Source organism: Dendronephthya gigantea, unplaced genomic scaffold, assembly GCF_004324835.1.
Source record: "Dendronephthya gigantea isolate DGI-Jeju-01 unplaced genomic scaffold, DenGig_1.0 000009F, whole genome shotgun sequence".
Classification (NCBI taxonomy): Eukaryota; Metazoa; Cnidaria; class Anthozoa; order Malacalcyonacea; family Nephtheidae; genus Dendronephthya; species Dendronephthya gigantea.
This window is the reverse complement of record NW_021163019.1, coordinates 1,599,551-1,626,281: the sequence shown is the minus strand read 5'-3', so window position 1 is coordinate 1,626,281 and position 26,731 is coordinate 1,599,551. Positions and strand designations below refer to the sequence as shown.

The 26,731-nt window shown below is 39.0% G+C and overlaps 5 protein-coding genes across 8 annotated transcripts in view; 2 read left to right on the top strand and 3 right to left on the bottom strand.

Moving 5' to 3' along the window:
• The window catches only part of LOC114517506 (negative elongation factor E-like), a 35,041-nt gene extending 31,873 nt beyond the window's left edge, over window positions 1-3,168 (top strand). For all 3 annotated transcript variants that reach the window (XM_028537262.1, XM_028537264.1, XM_028537263.1), the window contains 12 exons: window positions 60-123; window positions 348-418; window positions 498-572; window positions 666-707; window positions 799-845; window positions 998-1,029; window positions 1,220-1,278; window positions 1,817-1,886; window positions 1,983-2,019; window positions 2,125-2,179; window positions 2,447-2,543; window positions 2,758-3,168. In XM_028537262.1, the coding sequence (XP_028393063.1) occupies window positions 60-123; window positions 348-418; window positions 498-572; window positions 666-707; window positions 799-845; window positions 998-1,029; window positions 1,220-1,278; window positions 1,817-1,886; window positions 1,983-2,019; window positions 2,125-2,179; window positions 2,447-2,543; window positions 2,758-2,843 (735 nt within the window). In that variant the 3' untranslated portion in view covers window positions 2,844-3,168. The remainder of the gene's footprint in view (window positions 1-59; window positions 124-347; window positions 419-497; window positions 573-665; window positions 708-798; window positions 846-997; window positions 1,030-1,219; window positions 1,279-1,816; window positions 1,887-1,982; window positions 2,020-2,124; window positions 2,180-2,446; window positions 2,544-2,757) is intronic.
• A 94-nt stretch (window positions 3,169-3,262) lies between these two features.
• On the bottom strand, window positions 3,263-6,493 carry LOC114517503 (heat shock cognate 71 kDa protein-like). The gene is made up of 5 exons (XM_028537258.1): window positions 6,208-6,493; window positions 5,302-5,450; window positions 5,099-5,228; window positions 4,185-5,006; window positions 3,263-4,040 (listed from the first exon to the last, which is right to left on the bottom strand). Exons 1-5 carry the CDS (start codon window positions 6,410-6,412, stop codon window positions 3,382-3,384), a joined length of 1,965 nt encoding a protein of 654 aa, XP_028393059.1. The 5' UTR covers window positions 6,413-6,493; the 3' UTR covers window positions 3,263-3,381.
• Window positions 6,494-6,882: 389 nt separating this feature from the next.
• LOC114517426 (2-oxoglutarate and iron-dependent oxygenase JMJD4-like) lies at window positions 6,883-10,049 on the bottom strand. Of its 2 annotated transcripts, XM_028537148.1 has the most exons (10): window positions 9,724-10,049; window positions 9,510-9,632; window positions 9,377-9,416; window positions 9,011-9,142; window positions 8,873-8,899; window positions 8,554-8,766; window positions 8,038-8,065; window positions 7,863-7,949; window positions 7,704-7,760; window positions 6,883-7,610 (listed from the first exon to the last, which is right to left on the bottom strand). In XM_028537148.1, the coding sequence occupies exons 1-10, from the start codon at window positions 9,893-9,895 to the stop codon at window positions 7,239-7,241; spliced, it is 1,251 nt and encodes a 416-aa protein (XP_028392949.1). In that variant the 5' UTR covers window positions 9,896-10,049; the 3' UTR covers window positions 6,883-7,238. The 2 variants fall into 2 exon arrangements, with proteins under 2 accessions (XP_028392949.1, XP_028392950.1); XM_028537149.1 differs by lacking the exon at window positions 7,863-7,949.
• Window positions 10,050-10,102: 53 nt separating this feature from the next.
• On the top strand, window positions 10,103-24,683 carry LOC114517425 (tyrosine-protein phosphatase non-receptor type 23-like). The gene is made up of 39 exons (XM_028537147.1): window positions 10,103-10,212; window positions 10,316-10,390; window positions 11,132-11,259; window positions 11,628-11,704; window positions 11,801-11,850; window positions 11,933-11,992; window positions 12,083-12,154; window positions 12,230-12,310; window positions 12,380-12,457; window positions 12,537-12,590; window positions 12,683-12,730; window positions 12,957-13,013; window positions 13,133-13,191; window positions 13,321-13,400; window positions 13,555-13,666; window positions 13,759-13,824; window positions 14,045-14,109; window positions 14,207-14,281; window positions 14,612-14,703; window positions 14,798-14,884; window positions 15,098-15,215; window positions 15,290-15,333; window positions 15,407-15,466; window positions 15,655-15,711; window positions 15,815-15,900; window positions 16,028-16,093; window positions 16,188-16,256; window positions 16,346-16,473; window positions 16,598-20,685; window positions 21,193-21,289; window positions 21,382-21,449; window positions 21,522-21,659; window positions 21,876-22,007; window positions 22,157-22,209; window positions 22,404-22,511; window positions 22,581-22,657; window positions 22,760-22,821; window positions 22,905-22,965; window positions 23,117-24,683. Exons 1-39 carry the CDS (start codon window positions 10,129-10,131, stop codon window positions 24,220-24,222), a joined length of 8,118 nt encoding a protein of 2,705 aa, XP_028392948.1. The 5' UTR covers window positions 10,103-10,128; the 3' UTR covers window positions 24,223-24,683.
• Window positions 24,684-24,864: 181 nt separating this feature from the next.
• Window positions 24,865-26,415, bottom strand: LOC114517564 (protein l(2)37Cc-like). Its single transcript, XM_028537343.1, has 8 exons — window positions 26,290-26,415; window positions 25,928-26,089; window positions 25,689-25,831; window positions 25,565-25,606; window positions 25,422-25,496; window positions 25,264-25,318; window positions 25,154-25,194; window positions 24,865-25,086 (listed from the first exon to the last, which is right to left on the bottom strand). The coding sequence occupies exons 1-8, from the start codon at window positions 26,384-26,386 to the stop codon at window positions 24,871-24,873; spliced, it is 831 nt and encodes a 276-aa protein (XP_028393144.1). The 5' UTR covers window positions 26,387-26,415; the 3' UTR covers window positions 24,865-24,870.
• Window positions 26,416-26,731: the final 316 nt, after the last annotated feature.

Sequence of the window (26,731 nt, the reverse complement as noted above, 5' to 3'; positions counted from 1 at the left end):
TGTATCATAATGTTTCGGGCTAAAACACTGTATCTTTATTTTTCTAATTGTGGGGACAGAAAAAATTGCTTCAAAAATTGAAGGAAAAAGCTGAAACTAAAGTGAAGCCAGCTGTAAAACGAGGTAGGTGTGGAAATTGAGCATATTCTTGAAAGTGACTTGGAACAGGCCAGAAGCACTGCCAAATGTACAAAATGCCTACTCAGGCATGTCAACAATAGCACCGGTATGCCAATGCTCTTAAAAGGCATTGAAACTTAATGCCAAAGATCTTTGGGATATAGGTCACTGGCTCCACAAGGTGCACCTTGGAAAGTCGATTCACTCTGACTTTAAATCACTTTTAGAATTAGCTCCAACTGCAAGTATTACTCCTGAAGATGCCAAGAAAAAAGCTGAGATGCTTGTTGCTTCTGGGGTGAGATGGAGCATTACAAAATATTTGCGAGATTGTACATAAAATGTCAGTAACTGACCTCTATACTAATTTATGATAGTGTGTTAAAATATCCAAGACATCTGTGAGTAGAGAATTCAAAAGAGTAAGAACGTCCGAAAAGAAACTGGCAAAGGTAAAAACTATATAAATCTTGTGTATGACTATGTGTATTTCCAAACCACAAGAATCAATTTAACCTATCTTTAATCATTTTCCAAATCTGTAGGACAGCTTATCTGATCAAGAATTAGCTCCTGTTGAAAAGAAGGTAAACAAATTATAAATGTAATTTTCAAATACAAATCGGTCTTATAAAGAATAATACAACCTAACAATATTTTTCCCCACTTTCACTTTAGAGAACACATTCAGATATCAGTGCAATGAAGGAAATGTACAATAGCAAGTAAGAACTGGTTAATTTCTCATTTGACAGTTGGTTTTTCATGCAATCAGTCAAAGTATAATTTCCTTTCATGCAGTGTATCCCAACTAAACTGTAACCTGAACTCTTCACTATGAAAAGAAATTATTTTAGTACATATTTACTTTTTATAGTTTTGTTAAAAGCAGAGAGAATCGTGACCATGGTATGTATTAGGTTTATTCTTAATGCAGTTGTGAGATTCATGAACAGCTAGCCCCTCAAAACTAGTCCATAATAGGATGTTAATTGGCTGCACAACAATTTATCTTATAAACTACCAGTCCAAAAATGTCTTAATTTGCTTCCAAAATCCAAATGATGGCTAACACAAGTATTGATATGTTGCATTGCAGACTCGAACCCCAATCATGGATACCGAGATTATAACCGAGGATATCGAGAACCAAGAAAAGTAAGTTTTATTGCACAAAAATTAAACAATTAAGCCCTTGGTCAGTAGTGAGGGAAAAGCAGTGGCGTAGCCAGCCTGACGATTTAGACATGCTATGCAAATTTTATGTTATTATCATTATTCATTTCTTTAGAAATTCATTGTTTTCACAGTCAATGATCACCACAATATCAGCATAGCATGACTAAATTGTCGGGCTGGCTACGCCACTGGGGAAAAGACATATGTGTGTTGCAAGGGGTGGTTGTATCAGGCCTGTTTAGCTTAAATGGTGGATAAGTCAAATTTAAGTAACACCCTTAAATGTCTCTCTTTGAATGTCAAATTTAAGTAACATCTCTTAAATGAGTCAACTTGAATATTATGCACTGAATATGTAGTTGTAAACAGTATCCTTGTATTAGGGTTGAAAGCATTTAGTTTGCTTCTTGAATAAAACAATAGATTTGCTTTCTATTTTGAATTAATACAACTGGCCCCAGGCTAATGTAGGACGTTCAATGTCCCCAAAGGTTTTTGACACTTGGTATGTTATTAGGGTAACACCGTCTTCATTAAAGGTTATGGTCTTACAGAAGAGATTGTAAAAAAGGAATTTGGCAAGTATGGTAAGTTGCTTGATTTTTATAGTCTTTTTTGGGAATGTTTCCACTCCAGTTAAATGCATTTAGATGAGTAGTAATAACCAGATATGTATTTTGTAGGGACTGTTACTGATGTTCATTTTGAAAGGGATAGAAAGTAAATATACAATACTAATTTTATTTCCTTTTTTCAATGAATTATTAAGAATATTTATACCAATGAATTGAAATGTTAACTATTGAGTGTATTTTGTTGCTTTAGGTTTGGTTTTGTTACATATAAGAGTGTGGACGAGGCTCAAAAAACAATTGATGAGGTAACAGGTCTGACCAAACCTTAAATTACTGATATACATGATACATCTCCATAGGCTTTTTAACCACAGACTGCAAAAAAATTTACTTAGTCCTCCCTCATGAGAACCCTCATAACCAAATATAAGGAGCTATAGATTGGAATATTATTTATTATATAGTTCGCTGTGGGTAGGGTATAGCTTGGTTCATTGCCTTGAGCTGAAGAGAAACCTATACTGTAGATTAATCAAAGTGATACTTTATGTATACTGTGTTATTATACTTAGATGAATGGTGAAAAAGTTGGGGGTGTTTTTGTCCAAGTTTCATTTGCAAGAAGACAGTTTCATAATGATCGAGGGGATAGCCCAATGTGGGCAAGAGGTAAGGGTTACCTCCACCTATGTTCTTATCTATTAATGGAAATTTTTTCACTACCATAATGTTCAGTCAGGCATGATCTCATTCATTCCTTGCAATCTTTTTTTGTACATACACTTGGCTTGTTTGACAAAACCATACAAGATTCATAGTTGCGCACACAGGGGGTGGGGGGCATGGATAGAGCAATATGAAGACATCTCATTTTTCTGTGTAGATCACAGACCTCGTGATCGTAGTGAGAAACCATCACAGGATAATCGAGAGTTGCAGAGATACGGTGATGGCGATGATTTCTTTTGAGAGTTTTATCTTCAGGTTGCTTGTGTGTTGCTGGCGTCAAACGCTAGGTTGAAACTCTGAGCCATTTCTACATACACAGCAGGCATGTGGTAGAAAGTAGCTATTTGGGAATGAAATATACTAGAGAAACATGGTTTAGTTACTAGTTGGAGAAAACTAGGATTTGTAATGCAACCAGAAACACTCAGATTCTAAATCAAACTTCATGATACTGCAATCGTCTAAGGATAACCAAGATCCTTCTCTCTGACTAGGTTGTATATTAAAGGCTAATAATTCACACAACTGCTTTAATAAAGTGCACATTTTAATGCAGATAATTTATTTAAATAATGAACAGTTTCTGCAATAGTTTCATAATGGCTATTGACATTTTTATCATGGTCTATTTTTATGAGCATTCAATTTTTTGAGACGCTAAGGAAACAACACAACAGTTATTTGTAGAATAGGTACAAACAATGCGAAATAGGAAATAGTTAACAAAATTACAAAACAATTTTTATGATAATTGAGTGTCTGTAACATGATAGTTTGTTTAATCAACTTCTTCAATGGTTGGGCCTTGTGATTGTTGGGTAGGTGGGGCACCATCAGTAGCACCACCTGCACCTGGAAATCCTCCTGGCATACCTCCAGGCATTCCACCAGGAGGAGCACCACCAGAAGCTTGGTAGACCTTTGTGATGATTGGATTGTATATTTTCTCCAGCTCTTTTTGTTTATCTTCGAACTCATCTTTTTCCGCAGTTTGATTGGAGTCCAACCAACTAATGACCTCATTGCATTTATCTATAACGGCCTTCTTGTCTTCCTCACTGATCTTGTCTTTCAACTTTTCATCCTCCATGGTTTGTTTCATTTGGTATGCATAGCTTTCCAAACCATTCTTCGCTTGCACACGATCTCTCTGTTTCTCATCCTCCGCCTTGTACTTCTCGGCTTCGTTGACCATTCTGTCAATGTCGTCCTTGCTCAACCTTCCCTTGTCGTTGGTGATGGTGATCTTGTTCTCCTTGCCAGTGCTCTTCTCAACTGCGCTCACATTGAGGATACCATTGGCGTCAATGTCAAAGGTGACGTCAATTTGTGGGACACCACGAGGGGCAGGTGGGATACCAGAGAGCTCAAACTTCCCCAGGAGGTTGTTGTCTGCAGTCATAGATCGTTCACCTTCAAAAACTTGGATCAAGACACCTGAAATAAGAGAATAACACAAACAAGGTTCAAATTAGTAAATTGAAGAAACTTCGGCTGGAAGTAGGCATGTAAATTGTTTGGATTTTTCTTTCCAAAATTGAAAAAATTGAAAGAATTAATGTTTGCAAAAAAAAAACGAACCTGGTTGGTTGTCTGAGTAGGTGGTGAAGGTCTGAGTCTTCTTGGTTGGTATGGTTGTATTTCTGGCAATGATGGCCGTCATAACTCCACCAGCTGTTTCAAGACCCAATGACAATGGAGTGACATCAATAAGCAAGAGATCCTTGACATCATCACTTGTGTCACCAGACAAGATGGCTGCTTGAACTGCTGCACCGTATGCCACAGCTTCATCTGGATTGATCGACTTGTTCAAATCTTTGCCAATGAAATCCTGCAGCAACTTTTGGATTCTGGGAATTCGGGTGGACCCACCAACAAGAACGACTTCATGGATTTCTGCTTTAGAAAGTCCGGCATCCTTGAGAGCCTTCTCCACTGGAGTCAAGGTACTTCGGAATTTGTCACCACAAATTTCCTCAAATCGGGCACGGGTGATGCTTGTATAGAAATCAATTCCTTCAAAGAGTGAATCAATTTCAACATTAGCCTGTTGGCTAGAAGACAATGTTCTCTTTGCACGTTCGCACGAGGTTCGCAATCTCCTCATTGCACGTTTGTTTCCAGTAATGTCCTTTTTGTGTTTTCTCTTGAATTCTTTGACGAAATGATCCACCATGTATTGATCGAAATCTTCACCACCTAGATGGGTGTCACCAGCTGTCGACTTCACTTCAAATATACCATCTTCGATAGCGAGGATGGAAACATCAAATGTACCACCACCGAGATCAAAGATCAGGACGTTTCGTTCAGCACTCACTTTCTTGTCCAAACCATACGCAATGGCAGCAGCTGTTGGTTCGTTGATAATTCGGAGAACATTCAGGCCAGCAATAACACCTAAAGAAAAGTAATTGTCATAAGGATCTCTGCCATCCTGAAATCTTAATTGTAGAGGTATGAATTCGTCAACACAGTTTAAAACAACCTACCAGCATCCTTGGTTGCCTGACGCTGAGAATCGTTGAAGTACGCAGGTACTGTGACAACAGCATCGGTCACTTTCTTACCCAGATAGGCTTCCGCAGTTTCTTTCATTTTGGTCAACACCATGGAAGAGATCTATTGAAAGGAGAATCAAACCATAAGAAATCTGTAAACCTGTTGATTACATACAATAGAATTTGTTACCAACCTCTTCTGGGAAGAAACGCTTTTTCTCTCCCTTGTATTCAACCTCAACTTTTGGTCGGGTTCCTTCATTTCTAACATCGAATGGCCAGTGTTTCATGTCAGACTGAACTTCTTGATCATCAAATTTACGTCCAATAAGGCGCTTGGCATCTGGAAAAGAAAATGCAACTGATCACACCAACCGCCCAAGTTTCGTTTCTGTTTAGACTTTCATGTAAAGAATGTTGTTTTTAAAATCACCATATATTTTGTGAATAAAAGGAAGAATCTGATTACAAGGAGGTGGCTAACAGAACGTAAAACATTTCAACTATGAGACAACTGAAATTGACGAGGCCGGGTCCATGGTCACCGTCACATATTGCGCAAATGAACCACGAGGTTACGTGGTATTACTCGCTTCCGGCAAATTTTTTCCCATAAATTCAACCCAAAACTCTCTCACATTGAAAACAATCTTTTCTAGATACGTGTACAGTAAAAATAGAGCAACTAGAGTACGCTTATTTATAAAAACAACCGATAATAAAGCAAAATAATGAACAGCTGTTTTTGAGTCGCCATGCCCAAATAACAGGTATGCAATGAATGCAAAGTTGTGAAATACGATGTACTTCAAAGTTGAAATACGAAGTATTTCAAAGTCGTGAAACATTGAGTTCTTGCTTTTAAAATAAAGGAAACATCGCTCTATATTAGACACAAAAAAATGGAGCTAATACAGAAAAACTAATGCTGAAACAATGTGCCGAAATGAAACAATATTTAGTGGACAATGTGGGAAACTTCAACAAAGCGAAAATGAAACAGACTTCTTTTAATTTGAAAATTATACATTTCTATAATCCCTTATTGGACAAAAATTCTTTAGATAGGCCGTATAAACACAGTTACATTGATTTCTTACCAAAAACTGTATTGGAAGGGTTCATAGCGACTTGGTTTTTTGCGGCGTCTCCGATAAGTCTCTCAGAGTCTGTGAAAGCGACATAACTCGGAGTCGTTCGGTTTCCTTGGTCGTTCGCGATGATTTCAACTTTGCCATGTTGAAATACACCGACACAAGAATAGGTTGTTCCTAAATCAATACCGATTGCTGGTGATTTAGCCATTTTTTCAGTGGTAAAATATATCTACAAACACTTGTTGTAAATCTTTCTGGCTTTATTGCAACGTTGACTGTGACAAGCATGTGCTCACCCCCGGAATTTATAGTGCTGATCACGTGCCACATTATCAGCTTCTGATTGGTTGTTTTACTCTTGCGTCATTCCCCTTATTTATAGATTTCTAGAATTTTCTGTTATTCTATACCAAGTAGCGAAATCATCCTGAGTTAACAGGAAGTCATTTACGTAAATGATAAGTTTTACTTTATTTTATATACTCGATTATATCTAAAATTCTCACTTACTCATCATGACATAGCTGATTTAAATTAATTAATTTTGTCACGTAAACTGCAAAAAAAATTAGGTAAACACCAAACAGTCCTTAGTTACCACGAAACGAGAAAATTTGCATATGTCATGATCATATGAATTTTTTTCACTTTCATATTTGCTGGGGTCAAATATAATCTAATTATGCAATGATGACCTTGATATTAACAAAAATTTAAATTGCATATCAATAGTTTTATAGTTACAGCTTTAGAAATTTGTCAGACCATAACTGATTTCATTAGATTTTTTGATAAGATCTCTTAGTTGTTGAATAGGGAAATCACAACCATCAACCCTGATTCAGCGTGACATTAATAATTGGCTGGAGCTGGTGACTTTGTGGTAAAGCTATGTGGGGTGATAAAATGACCAACTAGGAAGATGCGAGGTTAGGGAATTCCCAAGGAATTTCATGGAAGAAAGTGATGAGATATTGAAACACTACAACAACCCAAAGCAATTGGCAATTTCTAAGAAATTATTTTTACAATTATTAGAGATCATCAGTCGTTTTCACCAAGCAACACAACAGGATTGTACAATCCTGTTTCAGCGTTCCTTGCACATCTTCGTGATCCAAAAACTTCTCCAGGACGTCTTTGATTTTGACCAAGTCAAACAGGCATAAGTCACGAGAATAGTACATGTACTGTATTGGTCGTTGACCGCTTATATCAGGGGAAGTAATGGTTTCCCGGTATTCGGGTTTCGTTATAACAAAACGAAATAATTGTGCATATTGTTCACGGAACTTTGAGTTTTCTGGGAACTGTTTTTCCAGGAAGTGGAGTCTTGCACGGGCAATGAAAAAGAGAAATTTGAAGAATGTTGCGAAACTTATCCCGCTGTTTGCCTCGAGAATAATCTGCAAGAGAATAGACAAAAATGAGAGGAATGGCACGGTACGGTTCAATAACTTCAATTTCGTTTTCATTATCATTTAAACCGGATTACATACTTGGCACTGGTCCAACCAACCATCCATTTCCTTACAATCATCGATACTGCGTTTTACCTGAAAAAGCAAATTGAAATCTAGATTATTCTGAGAATACACTTAATCTGAAATTCAGACGCAAATTATACCGCGGATTGCAGTGAATTGAGTAAAATGTACCAAGTGTAATTCTGCTTTTAAATGTTGCCACGTGCGATAAACTCCACAACCATTTATCCAATTATGATTTATTGATATTGTGTCCTCCTATATAAAGTTAAGCTTTTACATAATTGAACGTTGGACATGGGTAGTGTCAGATATCTTTGTCTAAATTTGCAGACGTATTTCTTACCATGTTCATAACTTGATGGTGCCAACAACTATAAAATTAAAAACAGGTTTACGTGATGTACTAAATGAGTTTTTGTGAAAGGTAATTGGCACGTCAGTGTCAGTACACGCCTAAAAACGCTCAGGTTGATGCAAGTTGATGCAAACAGGATGGAGCAATGTTGTGCTGCCCACATTGTTCAGAGTTGTTATCAACATTGAACAATATTGTTGAAACTGAATCGGGTGTAACAATATTGTTCAATATTGATAACAACTCTGAACAATCTGGGCAGAACAACATTGCTCCATCCTGTTTATATCAACTTGCATCAACCTGAGCGTTTTTACGCCTGTAGCTCACGTGATATCAAGAAAATTACCGCGAAACGCCTGATGCAATATTTCTACTGGTAGTTCTCGTTTACCAAATTATCATCTTTAAATACAGTTGTAAAATATATACAATAGTTTATTTTCTGTCTGAAGCAATGTCTGTCTTCCTCATTTCAGCTTTGAACAAAGCCAAAGAGTCTACCTTGGTACGAAAATAATTTCCCCTTCTTTTTGATGGACAATCATTGGCTGGGGTGCTTTATGAAAATGTGGAAATCTTTTTGTATCTTGAGTCTCCAAGGAGTTCAGATCAAACACTAGGTTGCCATGAGTGTCTTTCATGTGATTCTCCGATCCTGGAGGGTAAAGAATCCATTTCTTATGACCACAAATGTTTGCTGACCAACTGTATGACCTTTTAAGAATGAAGATAAAAGGAAAACACATAAAGTCATAAACTACCGGTTAATGGCTTGTGAAAATTGTATGTAATTCAAGGTAGAGTGTCACAATCATCTTACCTAAATACATCAGCATGAAATGGTGTCCTATTTCAAAGAAATAAAGATCTTAGTAATATGACTTTGGTTTGCATATACACAAACCATATCATGTGTATATCACCATTTTTTATATCTATATCCATTACAAAGTATTACCAAGTTCCCTTAGGTCCCATGTATACAAATCTGTAGTCATCTTTCATTTCAGTCCACTCATCCCAAAACTCATTCAACCAATCAGATTGGAAGAAAGTAGGCATCTCATATGCTTTGTATTCAGGAAATTGCCTGTTGATGATGGAATAACAGAGTGGTCACTTTGATGAACCAAAGTTGAAGCTTTTTTACACTGAATGTATACACCCTTGTTGGCAACATTTTCTCCCATCCATGCATCCTTGCCTCATAGCAAGGAGAAGCAGGACAGAAGAACAGAACTAATACAAGTGTGAGGAAATTAGTTGCCAATGTTCTGGTTTTGATTAAAGTTTTTGTCTTTGGAAAAATTGAAAGAGGACTTACTTACAAAAGTGCCAGTCTTTAAGGTACCAACATTTCTCATCTAAAGAAGAAATTTTGAATATTGCATGCATTCATTATACTAAATATAACAGCTTACAAGCTTTGCTATCATGGTATATCACTTATAACACACCTTGCGACATTCCATTACTCCTAGCTTGCCAGTAGTCAATGAATTTTTTAAATAACATTGAATGTTTTGGATGTGATTGGAACTCCTCTTCATCGCAATCAGCAACTGGTACTGTGGCTTCAGCTGAAGAAAACACATAACAATGGAAGAGAGTTAGCATTCAGCTAGATCACCTGGTTCACATCTGCAAATTCACATGGTACACAGTGCATACCAAAAGATTCTCTCAGAAATTCAAAGTTTGGTTTCCCATCACAAACCCATTCCTGTCGACTCTTCCAATTTCTTGTGAATCTTTCATCCAGCAAACATGGCAAATTCCCCAACAAATACTTTTGCACAAACTCTTGGTAACCAATCTCAGACACCCTTGAAATTTCCATCATATATACATTGTAATGTACGGTTATGTAGGTTATGTAGGTTATGTACTTCTGGTAATGTACAGTCTATTATTCATCATTAATATGCAAAGTTGCAAGACGCACGAATATTAATGATTATGTGATATTAAAAAATATTACCCTGGTTAAAGGGTGATATATAAACCGGAAATGAATCGGCAATTTTGAAACCAGTTTCTTGACCGAGCAAAACAATTTACGAAAATTTATACAAGATGGAGGGCTGTCCTAGGTCTTTGATGCTCAAGCTAGACCTAAAAGAGTCGCATGTAACTTCTTTTGCCCCCGCTTTAAAACGAGTAAGTATGGTATAAGACTTTGCTGAGATTATTAGCTAATTTTTATGTTCATACGAAGTGTTTTTGTGATTTTTATAAATGTGTTTTTCATCTGTTTTTATAGTACATACGTGATTTCTACCACGAAGATGGGGAAACGTATGCTCAAGAATGCACTCAACTTGAACAACTTAGAACGGTAATTTCTTTTTTAATAATAAACTGTCATAAATGATGTTGTGTTTGTTGTAAATTTTTGAAAGTAGACTCAATATATATGCCAATGAATAATGTTTAGTGACGTAATTTCAAATATTTTATTGTTTTGTTTATAAAAAAACATACCTCCCATTTTATTGCATACTGTGATACAAAGCTTCCTATTTTAGTAGCTATAATGCCTTTCATTGATATATTCAATGTTTGAATATGTTTGAATGAACTAAAATAAAACTGTTATGAATCACAGCTTTCATAGTAACATTTGGGGTTTGTATTTTCACTATTTTGTACATGATGAAGCAAAAGACTTTGGCTCATATTGCTGTATTTCCATGTGTAATTTGAACAAGTAAAAGTTTGCAAGAACAGTTATGAAATATATTTCCCATTCTTGATAAATGAGGAATTCAGATGAACCTGACAACTTTTTTGCAGACTTCTATATTACACACCTCCCCTAATCTAAATTGCCGTAACCTATCCACTTGTTTGAATCCACTGAGAGGGGCAACCAACCCAAAATAGTCCCAATGCTGTTGCAAATATAGGGTCATAATTTGAAATGTTTGACCAGTGATTTCATTTCACTACAAATTTCTGTAATTAAATAATCAATAATGCTACTTTTCCAACGAGGAAGTACTACTTGTCAATGATGTGTAATAAATTGTGTAGATTTTCTATTAAGTTTCTCTGTTTTAAATTGAATTTTTGACAGGCTGTGATAAAACCAACATACGACAATTCAGGATGCAATTTGCTACGGAAATATTATGGGCAAATACATTTGCTAAAAACCCGGTTCCCAATGGGCGAGGGTTCACCTGCGAGTGTTGAATTCACATGGTTAGTACAGTAAAGGCAGTGCCTACACATACTGTGTAGGGATGATTTTGTTTGGTATTTGCAAGCAATTTCTTGTGAGTTGGAAAATTTGTACACTTGCATTGATTATATTAGATGCATGGATTGGATCTATAGTAGAAAATGATACAAAATAAACATGTTCTTCGGAATGAATTATGCATGTAGTTAAAAAGTGAATTTTATTCCCAAAGGTAGATCTGAAATCACATTCATCGAATAGTGTTTCCAAATCTCTGTCCATCGAATCATCAGATTATTCTTCATTTTCTACTTTGCAATCCTTGAGACTGAACCTGCATTTTGTAATATGTTCGTTATTGAGTTTGAGGTGGTTTGCTTCAATTTAGGACAGATCTTTATACCGAAGACCCAATCACTTTAGGTGACATCACATATGAACAATCTTCAATTCTGTTCAACTTAGGTGGGTTATACAAAACTTATGATAGCATTCAAAGTCCACCTGATTTATAGACATTGCTGTGCAGTTTAATGCATTTTTTGTTGTAATTTTCTGCAGGAGCCCTTCATTCACTGTTAGCTGGAAGAGAAGACAGGGTTTCTGAAGAGGTATACAAGCAATTAAATAATTAGGTTTGCATGAAAATTCTGTTTAATCATGTTTAACTAAGACATTTCATCAACATTTCAGGGTATGAAGGTTGCTTGCACACATTATCAATCAGCAGCAGGTGCCTTTAATTACATCAAGGTACTTGACACGATTCAAGCCATTTCAATACCACCAATTTCTTAAGTGAATGCATACTTGTACAATAATATTTCTGCACCTTTTTTTCAGGAAAATTTTAGCACCGATCAATACAGTGATACTTCAAAGGAATTGCTTAATCTTTATATCAATATTATGCTTGTAAGAACCATTTTTTTCCATGAATAAAAGTACATCAGAACTGTTCCTTTAATTAAGCTATGGGTTGTTATTTAGGGACAAGCTCAGGAATGTCTTTTGGAAAAGTCCATGTTAGATAACAGGAAAAACTCTCTTGTGGCTAGGATTGCCATGCAGGTTAGGATGGATTCCTTGGCTAATTCTTTTAATGGAGAGTAATTCTCAGTATCTACACAATTTTTTTAGGTTCAAAATTACTACACAGAAGCCATAGCTTGTTTGACCTCTTCTTTTGGCGAAATACTACCACCCAGAATGCACAAGGTGGGTCGGGGGATGACTTTTTAAAACAATGTATTCTTGATATAAATCTGTGAATTCAAAATAATGCATTTGTTTGCAGCATTGGAGCAAGACTTTGCAGATTAAATGTTCATATTTGAATGCTTTGGCTTTTGTAAGTACTATATCATGGCAGCAAACGTTTATACTTTTTTATTTTTATATCTTTTCTATTTCCTTATTTCTTTCTCTGTACCCTTTCTCAAGATGTACATGTCAAATGCATCAGATGAACAGACAAAATATGGTGAAAAGGTATGACATTTGATCAACATAAATACATGTGCCAAGTTTTGTGAGATATTTCTGCATATCCTAGTTAACAACTTTTACTACTGTATGTCTCCAAAGTCCCTTTGAGTATTTAGTTTCCTTTTTGCTCTGGCCTGCTCTCACCTAAACATCCTATGAATTAGAAATCCTCCACTTAAGAAAGAAAAACCTGACATTAATAGAATAAATAAACTGCTTGCATTTAAAGGTTGCATTTCTAAAAATTGCTGCACAAAAGGTTGCCGATGCACAGAAGTTATTGAAGGTGTGTTCTGCAAAACTACAGCTAGTCCATTGTTTTGTTTCACCAGTCCTGTTTCTTAGTGTAGTCCTGCCATTCTATTGATGTTGAGGTGCTTTACACACACCTGTTTATCTTTTTAGAACCAAAGTCAGCAAATGCTGGACGTAGTTCAATTTATTGCGGATGTTGTCACCCAAAAGTAAAGACTGTGAATCATATCACATATCTAACCTGCAAATATCTTGATTTCTCCATGTTAGAGGACTTCAATGTTCTCTCCCAAACAGTCAACCTATTGTTAACAACTGATGTATTTGGGTTTTTCTAGGCTTGAAGGTGCAAAACGGGACAATGATTTTGTTTACCACGAGCCAGAACCAGCACCTGCAGCTCTCCCAGAGATTATAGGTACTTCATGTAGACTGTCCTTGATCATTTTTAAATTCTGTATCAACTCTTGTGCATCTCAATTCTCAGGTTTATCTCAAAAAGGTTGACTGATAAAAACTTGTCTGTCAACCAACGTTCATCAGTTTTAATGTGTGTCTTGTTACAATCTCAGGTGCATCTTTGGTCAAACCACTGCCTTTTCAACCCTATGACCCTTCAATGGGCAAAGATATCTTTGAGAAACTCATTCCAATGAAGGCCCATGAATCATCCTCGTTGTACAGGTGACTTTTGCATGAATTCAGCTTTGTTTTTTTCAAATTCATCCAAGTTTATTGGTTTGATTCAATGTTTATCAAATCTCTACTTTTGATAGTGAAGAGAAGGCAAATCTCCTCCGTCGTTACGCTAGCATTGTCAGTGAAAAAGACAAGGAACTAAGGTAGTCTCATCATAATCTTATCTTTAGTTGTCCTTTAGTTGTACTTTAGTTGTCCTTTATTTGGCCTTTAGTTAGCCTTTTGTTGTCATTTTGTTACCCTTTGCTGGCTCGTACAGTACAGGCTTAATTCTTTTAATACATATCGTTCCAGAAAATTAATTCAATGATTGTAGGTGTGTGAGCGGGCTCTGGAGAATTTAACGTACATTTTCTTATCTAGTTCGTGGCTAGCTTCGATGCATATCGATGATCTCATGAAACCCGAAGAAGCTGATGCTCTTCCTCGTAAGTCATGAACCTATTATGCAGGCGTAGTTTGATTTTACCAACGCTCTGGCATATCTCAGTGTGTTAACAGCAAAGAATTTGCTCATTTTTTCAGCTGAACTCACAACCAAGTGTGAATCATTGCAGTCTAATCCTGGCGCAATCAAGAAATCCACTGAAATGCTTGCAAGTACGTCAGCTCAGATCACACCCAGGGGCCGGTTGTTCGAAAGGCGTTTAGCTTAAACGGTGGATAAGCCAAAGTTTAAAATTACTCTCATACATCTTGTGAATGACTAAATCTGCATCGTATGCATTAAATATGTACTTCCATTGACAATTAAGCTATTTACATCAAAATATTTCAGCTCAATTGTTCAATAAATATACAGTTTTGTTTTCCATTTTGAACTTATCCACCGTTTAAGCTAAACACCTTTCGAACAACTGGCCCCAGGGCTATAGAAAGGCCCAAACGTCTTTATATAAGCTTTAAACAACAATATAAATATCTTTCTAGAACTGAAAGAGAAAGGCTCTGAGCTAGAGAAGACCCTGGAAGAAACACGTAAAGAAATTATTGATTTTCAGAACGAAAAAACTGGTTTCATGGTGAGAGAATGATATAGTTAGTGTATGCATTGTTTCTATCAGAGACGAATGGTGGCTTTTACATCGACTGAACCATCATATCTTGTTGTGCCAGGAGAAATATAATGTCAAGCTGGAAGAAGATAAGTTAAAAGAATATTTGGAGGAAATTGACAGCTATCAACAGAAACATTTGGCTGCAGTAAGTGGTATTTAGATATGCTATGTGTTCTGGTTCATCTATTAATTTTTCATGATATATCCAGCAAAATCGACATGGAAATTTATGCGAATTAGAAAGAGGAATAGAGTCAGAGAGTTGCGAGAACTATCCCTTGTTATCATTAGAATATGGAAGAACATTTGGAGACCGTGGTCAAGCTTAACGGATCTAACATGTCGTATTTTTTTGTAGAAAAAGACAAACGATGAACTGGAAAAAGCCTTTGAAGCTCATCGTAACAATTTGGAGTTGATGATCGGACCAGAGCAAGCATTGCAGGGCATATTCCCTTCGCAGAATATCCTGGATTGTAAGTAGATCGCGGTAGTTACTGTACAGCAAACGAGCATAGGGATTCAATGTATCTCCTTTGCTTTTTGTCAGCGCCAATTGAGGACGATGCCGTGCAAAGAATTAGAGATCTTTTGGTAAGAAGCTGACGAAAATACTTGTCTTTCAGACGAGTGGATTGTTTGTTGACGATCTTTTCTTTTTCTTCAGGCCAAAGTTGAGAAGATGAAAACGCAAAGAGCAGAGTTTATGAACAAATTAAGAGACCAGGTCTGGGCTTATTGTTTTCACTAGTAGGGTAGTTCTCAACGGCGTTTATAAAATTTTACCTCAGTATCTCTTGGTGTTGTCGTCCAGAGTTTCTTTATAGCAAATCCTTTCTCTCGCTAAGAATAATAGTGAATCCGTGTCCCCTTTCGGAATATTCAAATATGTAACAATAAACTGGATGTTTATAGGTAAATAAAGACGACATCACTCATCTGATTGCGACCAGAGATGGCGGTGATCTAGAGGTAAGACTAGAAAGAATTCTTCTTAAAACCTTTTTTACCAATTTCCTCAGGACCGAGATGTGAAAAGAATGTTTAGTAAATAACATATGTTATTATATCGCAGGACTTATTTAAGGAAGAATTGAAGAAACACAACGAATCGTGTGAGCTGTTGCAATGTAACCTTGATGCCCAAGAGAAGATCATGAAGTAAGGTGTTTGTGCTGGTCAAAAGAGGGAAATTTTACCCGGCTAAAATTCTGCCAAACTTCATCTGAAATTTTTGTCCAGTTTTATATAAATATGTTCCTGAACTCACCTTATTTTTGCATTCCAGAGCTCTGACGGAGGCTAATGCGAAATATGCGCATGCTCGTAGATCTGTGGCTGAAATCCAGGCGAAGTAAGATGTGTTTAGTTGCTGACCATAAAATTTATCCCATCGGAACAGGGAGGTGAATCTACGCAAGAACTGATCGTAAATTTGTCTTCTTTAGACGTGATGTTGTCGTGAAAGGTTTGATAGGCTCTTTCGACTTCTTCATGAACTTTAAGGAGAAAGTCAGGTGCGGATTCATTCATACATCGTCCCACTTGCGTCGTCCGGTCCGACATTCGGATATTGATGAATTTGCCAATATTTGTTTCATTGCAGTAGCGGGGTTACTTTCTACAACCAACTGTCGGAAATATTCGAGAAACGTCGACAGGAAATTGCGAGTGTTTGCAAAAGCGAGAAAGAAAGGCTGCAAAATATCATCGACAAGGCAAAGCAAATAAAAGGTGTGGACGATTATAAACAACGCTACAACACTGGCAAAGATTATTGAAGAAAGTTTCCACAGAATTGTATATTCTAGCTTTAGAAGTAAATATTAATGACCCTTTATTTATTTATCTTGTACAGAAGAACGAGAGAGGAAATCTGAAACGAAAGTCGATCCAACGTTATCAAATACTAACCCGGGGGAAAGACCAAATAACCCTGGGAATCCTCAACAATCCCTGCCAACAGGTTATCCACACCAAGGTCATATTCCCCAGCTCACTCACCAACCCATACCTCACTCGCTTCGAGGTCCAGCTCCAAATCAACCAGCACCTATGCAGTCTGGCCATCCAGCTCAGTTCAACGCCCCACCCTCATCCCATCCACGAGGGCCGAGCAATCAACCTGGCATGTCCCAATACATCCCCAGGGTACCATCAGGAACCCTACTGACTACTAGACCTAGAATGTCATATCCCCATCCTCCATTTCCAACGAACCCCCAAGAAAGACCTCGCCCACCTACGTCGGGATCATGGCAACCACCCCCTTCAAGCAGACCAGGGGACACATCCCCACCTGTCACAAGCAACATCAGGTTTCCTCCTCCGCAAAATATTAGACAACCAAATATACCTCAGGGACCCCCGCAACAGTTCCCAAACAGACCCCCCTTACCCATGCATACCCCACAAGGTTACCCCCAACAGTATGGACAAGTACCCTGGCAACCACAGCAAAATAGACCACAGTTTAGGGCTGGTGCTCCTGAACAGAGCAGACCCCCGCCACCACAGATGATGGCCCAAAGACCGGGGAGGCCTCAGCAGCCAATGATGTCACACCAACCAAGACCTGTTGGGCAGCCACCAATACGGCAAGGACCACCATCACAAGTGGTACCTCAAGGTCAACATATGCTACCACAGCAACCAGCTCGACCAGTGACACCGCCATCTCCAAAGAGGATCTCACAGCCTTACCAGGCAGAGCCTCCCTCCTATCAACAACAATTCGGTATTGGTTCTAATCAAGCTGGTCCGCTTCAGCAACCTGGCCACCAACCTGTCCAACCAACACCTTACCAAACCGCACATGGTCAACAGCAACATGGTCCGTTATCTCATGGTCAACGAGCAGATCAGTACCAGCAACCACAAGGACAGCAAGGTAACCAGCAGCCGAGAACTCGCCAAATACCAAACCCATACCAGCAACCTCAAATACGAATGCAGCAGTTGCCACCCCAACAACAACAGATACCAAAACAACCAACTCTCCATCAACTACCACCACAACAATTACCACCACAGCCACATCAAGGAGTCCCACCACAGCAGCCACCTGGACCATACCATCAACATGGTGCATACCAACAGCGTTTCCCTTACCAACCCCAACAACAGCATGGATCATCACACCAATCCACTGGTGGAACTCACCCACAACCAGGTCCTCAACAACCCCACCAACAGGGTTTCCAAGCAACTACAGGTCCTTCCCCACACCAACAAGGACAATATCCCACCTCAACGGGTCCTCTTCCAGCCATCCAACAATCCCAAATTCCCCCAGTACAACAACAGCCCCCAATCCCATACGATCAGCTCACATCGTCCCAAGTCCCCCACAACTTTCCCCAAGCACTAGCATCACAGTCCTACCAGAAGCAACCATTGACCCAAAAACATTCCTCCGAAAGTCTACCACAACAGCGGGGTCCTTTTCAAATCTCAAAATCACGAGAAGTAGGCCAGCAAGACAAGGTCCCTTTTCAACATGAGAGACCTGGTCCTCCACCCGCTCAACAATCGTACGGTAACCCCCCTGTACATCCAGTTCAATCACAAATCACTGACAAAATACCCTCAAACCCAGCGCAAGACAAACAGCCTCACTACAGCCAAAGACCAGAAGGCCAATATTTGTCTCAAGCACCGTCGGGTCAACAGCAGACAACTCAGACTGGGAGCTGTGGTCCAAACAAAGCACCTTATGTCCCTCAACAACAACAACAACAACAATGGCAGCATCAACAGCAGCAGCAACAACAACAACAACAACAACCATGGCAACAACAATATAGACCCACGTCGCCTCCACAACACGACCAATACCCACAAACTAACAAAGCGGTTCAAGACCCAGGCATTTCCAAACCTGGGATGTATCCTTCAACCTCCTCGCACAGTATTCCTTCTGGCTTCCCTCACCCCTCAAAACCTGAGGGATACCTCTCTCCGAAAGGTTCGCGCACAGACATAAGTGCAACCTCGACCTACCCCCACTCCACGACGAGCCAAAAAGATGATCTCCCCCCTAAGCCCGGGGTGTTCTCCACACAATCAACCCAACCTACTGCTTCATCTTACCCCCAATCAGGTCAACAAGGTGGTGGACCCACTCCTGACACTCCCCGCTCAGGCGTGACCACTGTCCCATCGTCCCAAGACACCCGACCTAATATGGCCTACCCCCAATCTACATCTAGCCATAGTTTAACCCAGCACCATACACACCAGCATCCCTCCGATATCCAGAACCTAAATCCTTCACATGACACAAAAGGACCATATTTTCCTGCCGTTTCTTCACAAGCATCCCAGTCCTACTCCGCCAAAAGCCAACCAACCGACAGCAGCTCCTTGACGTCCAGAAATCTTCGTTCGAATTCATTTCAAGATTTTAACCCCACTAAAGTCGTGTTAGCCAAACCCGGGGCGTTGTCCGTAGGTCCTTCATCAGGCAACCCTTCAGCGATCACGTCTGCTCAGGACCTTTCAAGCGTCTCTACATCTGAGACGAAAACTATGAAAGACTCGAATACAAGCAATATTGGAATGATATATAGCGAGGTTGCGCCCTTAGACACTACTCTGAGCAGCGGTATCAAGGACCCTGCGGGCCAGTCCTCTGGAATATACCCGTCAGCTCCTTTGAGTGGTAGTGTTCAACCAAAGTCATCGATCGATGATAAATTGATGGAGAACCTTAAATCACTCGATTCGCCAAACGCATTGGTCCCGAAACAACCGGGGAAATCGACCAAGGATGAAGATATCGGAACAAATGACCAGGAGTCTGGGTCGAGAGACCAAGGACCAAGCGTTTCTGAATCGCATCAGCCAGGAGGGGGCAGTCAGGGAGTGGCGTCTGGTCAAGAAGATGTTCATAAGCTGCAGCAGAAGGTATTGCTGCAGCAACAGCAGTTGATCGAGCAGCAACAGCGGTTTCTCGAACAACAGGCTTTAGGCGAGAACTCGCAGGTGCGGAAGTTGATGGAACAGATTAAACAGCAGCAGAAGGAGCTGGATGAACTACGGAGCGAAGTGAAAGTCCGGGAGCAGTTTGGTGAAATTGAACGACACTTGGAGAACCTCGAGCGACGACAAAACGCGGTGGAATCAAGAAAGACTGATGCAGTGTCCGATGAAGGCGGTGCAGGAAAACCTAAAGTTCAAACCGAGTCAGGCGGTGAAGCCATCTCAGAGGAAATGCAAGATGAAGATAAGACAAATGATAAAGATATGAACGAGATAAACACGGGTGCTACGACTTCGAATGTGGGTGGAGATGTATTCGAGGGAACGACCAAAGACCAATTGAGTGAAATCACTGGCGGCGTTGAGATCAGTAAACAGGAAATAAACGATTATTTCTTGATGAGTCAGTTGAGTGAATTCACCTCCACGTCTTCACAGCACGATAAGGGTACATTGAGCCCAATTCTCACAGACAATTCAGCAAGTGGACAAAAACATCACGAGACTCGATCTAATACGATATCAGACGAACCCCCTCCGAAACCATCACGGGCGCCTCAAGCTCAACCGCATATTACGACTTCGGAAAAACCCGAAACTCATCCGACTGCTAGTGGCTCTATTCCGTCCACCACGGACACTCTTGAATCAAATATTGCATCAGACGTGGGAACGACCCCACCTTCAAAAGACAAGGAAGCTTCTCCACCTCGACCAATAAAACATCGCCCTCCTCCAGCAATACCCGAGCCGTACACCCCCCCTACACCACCCGCCTTTCTCACCCGTGACGTGTTCAGTAAGCCTGCATCAGACGCAATTCGCGTTGATCTGCAGAAACCCGAGGATAGAGAAGAATATATTTTGCGACTAACAGACTTGGTTATAAATTACAGAGATACCGTGAATAACTTAACCCAAAGGCAGGCACGTGGACCAAGCATTCTCACTAAAGAATGGCTGGTAAGATACAAATCATAGGATCTTATGTCGTAGTAGAACCAACCAAACCACAATGGAAAGGTCAACCCAGGGAGGAGGGACAATTTCGGTATCAAGTATACTTGTCAAAGCTTCGAGTTTCACTCTCTAAGGCGATCGTCAGACAACTGACAGGTCAAGACCTAGCTACTCTTTATTTACATTCGGACATAAGGTATAATATACACCTTATATCCTAATGGAAATAGAGAATAGCCAGGTGACTTGATCTGTCAGTTGCCCGACGATCGCCTAAGAGCGTGAAACTCGAGTAGCCACAGTTTTTTCACTTTAATAAATACTATACATACTATATGTAATCAGACAGCAATAGAAAAGTATACCATTGAGAGCTTCTCTATTTCAACTGTATTTTTTAAAGTCATTTTAGACGAACCTTAAGTAATGTGTGGTTAGGTTGTATTTTGCTGATTCACAGCTTACCTCATACGGAGCCGGTCATAAATCGAGATAATTTGTTCCTTTTAGGCAGTTCAACATTACCAGGACATGGTGAGCCAGGCGCTTACTTGTGATGACGGAAAGAGGAATACCACAAAGAACAGATATTTGGATATTTTACCATGTATGTTCTCCTTTTTCATTTGCAAAAGATTTGCATTCATTATCCATCCGCAAAGATATGATATTCTCAAACAACTCTTTATCCTTGTTTAGATGATCAGACAAGAGTTCATCTGGAAGACAGGGAGGATTCAGATTACATCAATGCGACCATGGTGGAGGTAAGTTGTATTCACAATCGTTCTCTTTCAAGCTTTGTAAAACCTGTAAAACATGGCCTGTTTCCTTCTCAGGATCTAACGCCTCTCTCTCCAAAATACATTGCGAGCCAAGGACCAATCCCACAATGCTTCATGGACTTTTGGTTAATGATCTGGCAACAAAAGTGTCCGTTGATTGTCATGTTGACCAAAGAAGTTGAGGGAAAGAAGGTATACTATCATGTCTTGTCTTAATTTGTACTATAAACCAACATCTTTTGGCCTCTGTATTCGATGCCACAGTGAACCATACAACCCACTAACTGGATTGCAATGCCCTCTGCTTTAGTATTTCATTCTTTCCAACGTCAAACAATTTTGCTCGATTGTGACAGGGGCAATGCCACTCACTATCAATGACAACTACTGTTATTTCCAACATTACAGCTAAAGTGTCATCAATATTGGCCTAAACACGAGGGACATTCGATGCTCTTTGGATCCCTACGAGTCACCATGAAACGCCAAACATCCCTGGCATTTTGGAAGGAAAGACTTATTCACATCACTCACAATGAGGTTAGCATTTCACCAGTTCTGTATCGAGCGTAATAGTAAAAACGTTAGCAAGCTCCTAAAACTCTTCAATGTTCAGATGTTTTCTCAAATCACCACACACACAAATACTGTATTGTATTGTAATACATGTTTCCGCTTTCCTGCTTTAGACCCACGAACTTCATGTTGTGGAACATTATCAATTCACTTGTTGGCCTGATCAGTAAGTATCGTGGTGAGAATGTGACTCGTGAGGCGTGAGATCACTTCCAGCTGCATTCTCCACTGAATTTTCTAGGCATCGAAAATACTTCATAATCGAATATTCCATGCAGTTTAAGAATAATTCTTGCATGATTCATATCCCTTTACCAAACAATCCTACAAAGTTTCAACTTTGTGTTTTTTGTTCCATAGTGGTGTTCCAAGCAATCCATCCGATTTCTTCACGTTTATGGGCCATATTTACATCCGTCACCTGGTGATCGACCCGGATATCAAGAAGCCAATCCTTCTTCACTGCAGGTTTGGGCATGATTTGAAAACACAGCGCTCGTGTCGACAGAAAATGAAATGTTTTCTTTTTTCACCTAGTGCTGGCGTTGGTCGAACTGGGGCCTTCATCGTCATCTATTCCGCTATGAGAGAAATGTATTCTGGAAATGGAATAAGTATGCGAAATTTTGAACCAAAGACTTCGCTTTCATAAGCGAAAATTCGGTCTTAATTTAAATTCGGTCTTAATCCGCGTAATTTAAACGTTTTTTTTTCAGTGGATGTTCAAACTCTTGTGAAGAAATTGCGAGAGAAAAGAAAATACATGGTTCAGAAAAAGGTAAGATTTGTTTTCTAAGAGAAAAAGTATTGAAGATTTTGGTGTTAGTTGAATGTTATATGAATCGTCTCTTTTCCCTTTAGGAACAGTACGAGTTTTGTTACAAAGCTATTTTGCATTCTGCTGAACAGTTTCTGATCATTGGTAAGGGCCTTCTGAAGCCTTTCACTTCTTGAAAACTTTTTTTTGTCTGAAAATCGCTAACAAGATCAATTGCATTTGAGTGCAATAGCGAGCGTTGGTGAGACAGGAGAAGACAAGTGTTTAAATCTTTCTTCTCATTTTGAAATTTTAGAAAATAGCGGCAATATGGCAGACGACGATAGCAGCAGTGATTATTCCACCTCATCTTCCGATAGCTGTTCTTTCCTCTCTGATGACGAGGCTGAACTTGCCATGAAACCTACCGTACCGCAACGTCCTCATATTTCTCAGAAACCAAGAGAAATTCCTGGAAATAGCAGTGATGGTAAGCAAGAGAACAAGGGACAAGATTCCGAGAATTTGGAATCTCGAAATGAATTACCGTCCACCTCAAATTCTGGGGAACGGGATCCCAGTTCACAAACGCATGAAGGATTTTCGGAGAAGTCCGTTGACACTTCCCAGAAGTGTGATCAAAGTTCTGAAAAATCTCAGAACGATTCCGAAAAAATAGAACAAGGAAATACTTTAAATAATTTCTTAGAAATCTGTAAGAAAAGTCCACCCGATAACGAGATTTTGCCGGAGGTAATAAACAAAGATGGCGTGGTTCCTGGCGGGTTCCAGGAAACTGATTCGGTGAAAGTTTCAACTGACGAAAATTCGGGAAAAGAAAGCAATTCTTCTGAGAAATCTGAAATGGGCGAGACAAAGTATAAGGAAATCACTGAGGAACCAGAAGAGCAGATTGCGAACGGTGAAATCACGGATTCTACCAATGCGGACTGTGGGACTCTGGGTTGTGAAAGTGCGGCGGTTATTCCAGGATTACAGGAAATACAGGGGGTGGTTGAAGATGATAATGATAAAGCCGTCGCTGGCGATGATGAGGCGAAATCAGATGTCCCCTCGGAGAAAACTGACGACAAACCACAGGACACTCCTGTGGAAGAGATTGTGGGGGAGATTTTGGAAGGAGCCACAGTGGATGTTGAAAAAGGTAAAGCAAGCCGGGTTGATGACCACGTATTGGAGTGTGAAGCTCTCAAGACAGAGATCTCTCCTGGAGATGAGGGTGATGTGATTTCACAACAAGAAAATGGTGGGATTCCCACAAATTATACTCCTTCTAAAGAGATTAATACAAAGGCAGAGGAAGAAAAGGACATCAGCCTCAAACAATCCACGGAAGAAATGCCCAATGACTTGGGTGCAGGTGGGGAAACAGAACAAGAAATCGTCCTGACAGAGAAATAGTGATACAGCACATTATAAATTGTGTTTTGTGCAAAGTATAAAAAGATAAGTTGAATAAATATTTACTCTTTTCAAAAGATGGATTGCGTTTCCAGCAAATTCCCTTCATACAAAGGAAATTTAAAAAAAACTGCCAAGCATGACCTGAGAAAATATAGCAATAACTGACCATTAAATTTCTCCTGTGAAGCACCAAATTCTCATTTGTGAAAGGGATTTTGCTGGAACTGAGAGATGTGAAAGCCGCCATAATGATATGGACAGCTTAATTAATTGTATTTTCTGATTTGAATACTAGCATTGCTGTATCAAGTACAACTCATTACAGGCATATGGTAATACACTGCATGTTCCCAGCATGTCAAGACAGTCAATATATGCAGTATATCAAATCAAAAATAATTTGTCATAGTATGTCTGTACATAAAAATATTAAAGTCTAACACAATTAATAACAAGCAACAAAAAGATTTTCGATATTGTATATTGTTTTTTCTCTTATCTACCAACACATTGATTGATGTTATATCTACATGAACCAAACAATATCTTATGTCTTCACTATTACAATACTTCCCTGACATATTATTCAACATGAATTATATGTTCAATATAGTGCCTTAAAAGCAGTCTCTATTAAGTGTCTCTTTATGGAGCAGGGAGATTTAATAACATGTTATTGCCATCAGGTAGATATGCAACATTTGGTGCATGGCTGATCCTATCTGCTATTTCTTCTGCAGCTTCTATTCTTCGTAGTTCAATCAAACCTTCACCAGCCTCCTTGAATGACTGCGCAATCAACGATGCACCGCGGGCATCACCCTCGGCTGAAACGATGGCTGCAAGCTTTTGTTGCTCAGCCTAAAGAGAATGAATGAAAAACAGTTGGTAAAGGGATACATTTTTTCCCTTCAAATCTTCATCTTACCTTTTCAACCAGAAATCTTGCTCTTTCAGCTTCCTGTTGAGCTAAAAACACACAAATATTGTGAATGAAGGTTACATTGATATATTTCAAAGCTCCAAAGTTGTACATACCAACTTGTTTTGCCTCGACAGCTGCTGTGAATTCATGTCCAAATGTTAGATGAGTCTAAAAAGATAGACTGGTTGTTGAATGAGGTTTATTTAAACTTGTTGATTTCATACAGGTAGTGCTTTATATCCAGGTACAACAAATATACTTCATTGCTTACAATTGAGATATCATCTAAGATCAAACCGAATGATCTTCCACGTTCAACCAAAGCTTCTCGCACTTTGTATGAAACCTACAAGAAGAATGCATGTTACAAAAGACTTCACTCAAATAGAAATGGCCAACTAACATGATACTTACAACTTCTCTTTGGGTGATGAGTTCACTTGCATCAAACTGGGCCTAAAAAATTTTGATTCAAAATGAACAGTTATTGTATTCAGTGGGAACCCAAGTCTGTTCCAAAGATATGTACCATACTCACCACTATGGCTTTCAACACCTCTGTTGTAATGGACGGTAGCACCCTCTCATCATAATCTTCACCAAGACTTGTAAAAATTCCTGGTAATCTTTTCGCTTCTGGTCGGAATAATATCCTCAGCGTAATATTCACATTTTGTAAATCTTTACAAGAAATTATATTTTTATGTATTAACTTTGTATCAAACAACTTTCATCAAATGATATCACGGAGGATAATGGTTAAAATTGCTTACACACCTTTGCTACCAGTTGTCACAGGGACGTTTCTTGGTCGACTACGAATATCAAAAATGATTGGTCTTTGTACCCAAGGGATTAGAAAATGTGTCCCTTCATCTGTGACTTCGTCTTTAACGCCTTGAAAACGATCAAATATCACCGCCCTATGTCCGCCTTCAACTGTGGAAAAACAAGAAATGTACAAGAATGCAGAATGAGAATGCGATGAATGCAAAACTAAAGATTAATTCAGGTTAGGTGTGATGATGGTTGCATCATTTCTTTTTTCAAATATTCCCATCAGTTGGTGCGCATATTGTATACAGTTAAAAAGGTAAAATATAATAATTTGTACAGTTTCATCTGAGCAAAGTACTGACCATTATATAACGCAGTATTAACGACCCCTCCGACAACTGCTACGCCAAGGCCTAACGACGCAATTTTATTCAAAAAACTTGATATGCTGGAAGCCATTTTGGAGGATTATTACCACATGTTCTTCACGTTCTTGAAGAATATACTCGGACGATTCTCGAGACCTGGTCGTAACATGTCGTCCAGCTGCGTGTTCCTCGCATCACGTTCTTCGTTTTTCGTGAGCACGTTCTTCGTATCACGTTCCGCGCAACACGTTCCGTGCACCCGAATCATAACATTGTTTCACATGACATGAGTAGTTTGTTGTTTTTAGTTTAAGTGCTTTGATGTAAAATAAAACTTTCTATGGTTGGAGCATAACTTTATTTAATGTTGCAGGTATGCAATTAAATTATAAACTTTGTGACAAATTATGTGTGTATTTTAAATATTAATTATATA

Excerpts from the sequence above, each read along its gene's own strand:
- LOC114517503 (XM_028537258.1), bottom strand. The coding sequence starts at position 6,412 with ATGGCTAAATCACCAGCAATCGGTATTGATTTAGGAACAACCTATTCT. Across the intron at positions 5,229-5,301 it reads AGCGTTTCTTCCCAGAAGAG|ATCTCTTCCATGGTGTTGAC; the intron begins GTTGGTAACAAA and ends TCCTTTCAATAG. Across the intron at positions 4,041-4,184 it reads CTACTCAGACAACCAACCAG|GTGTCTTGATCCAAGTTTTT; the intron begins GTTCGTTTTTTT and ends CTCTTATTTCAG.
- LOC114517426 (XM_028537148.1), bottom strand. The coding sequence starts at position 9,895 with ATGATGGAAATTTCAAGGGTGTCTGAGATTGGTTACCAAGAGTTTGTG. Across the intron at positions 9,143-9,376 it reads AAAGACTGGCACTTTTGTAA|GCAATTTCCTGAATACAAAG; the intron begins GTAAGTCCTCTT and ends CATCATCAACAG. Across the intron at positions 8,066-8,553 it reads GAAATTATTTTCGTACCAAG|TTGTTGGCACCATCAAGTTA; the intron begins GTAGACTCTTTG and ends TTAATTTTATAG.
- LOC114517425 (XM_028537147.1), top strand. The coding sequence starts at position 10,129 with ATGGAGGGCTGTCCTAGGTCTTTGATGCTCAAGCTAGACCTAAAAGAG. Across the intron at positions 14,282-14,611 it reads ATCCACTGAAATGCTTGCAA|AACTGAAAGAGAAAGGCTCT; the intron begins GTACGTCAGCTC and ends ATATCTTTCTAG. Across the intron at positions 21,660-21,875 it reads AAGAAGTTGAGGGAAAGAAG|CTAAAGTGTCATCAATATTG; the intron begins GTATACTATCAT and ends CCAACATTACAG.
- LOC114517564 (XM_028537343.1), bottom strand. The coding sequence starts at position 26,386 with ATGGCTTCCAGCATATCAAGTTTTTTGAATAAAATTGCGTCGTTAGGC. Across the intron at positions 25,832-25,927 it reads TGTGACAACTGGTAGCAAAG|ATTTACAAAATGTGAATATT; the intron begins GTGTGTAAGCAA and ends TTTCTTGTAAAG. Across the intron at positions 25,195-25,263 it reads TGTCGAGGCAAAACAAGTTG|CTCAACAGGAAGCTGAAAGA; the intron begins GTATGTACAACT and ends GTGTGTTTTTAG.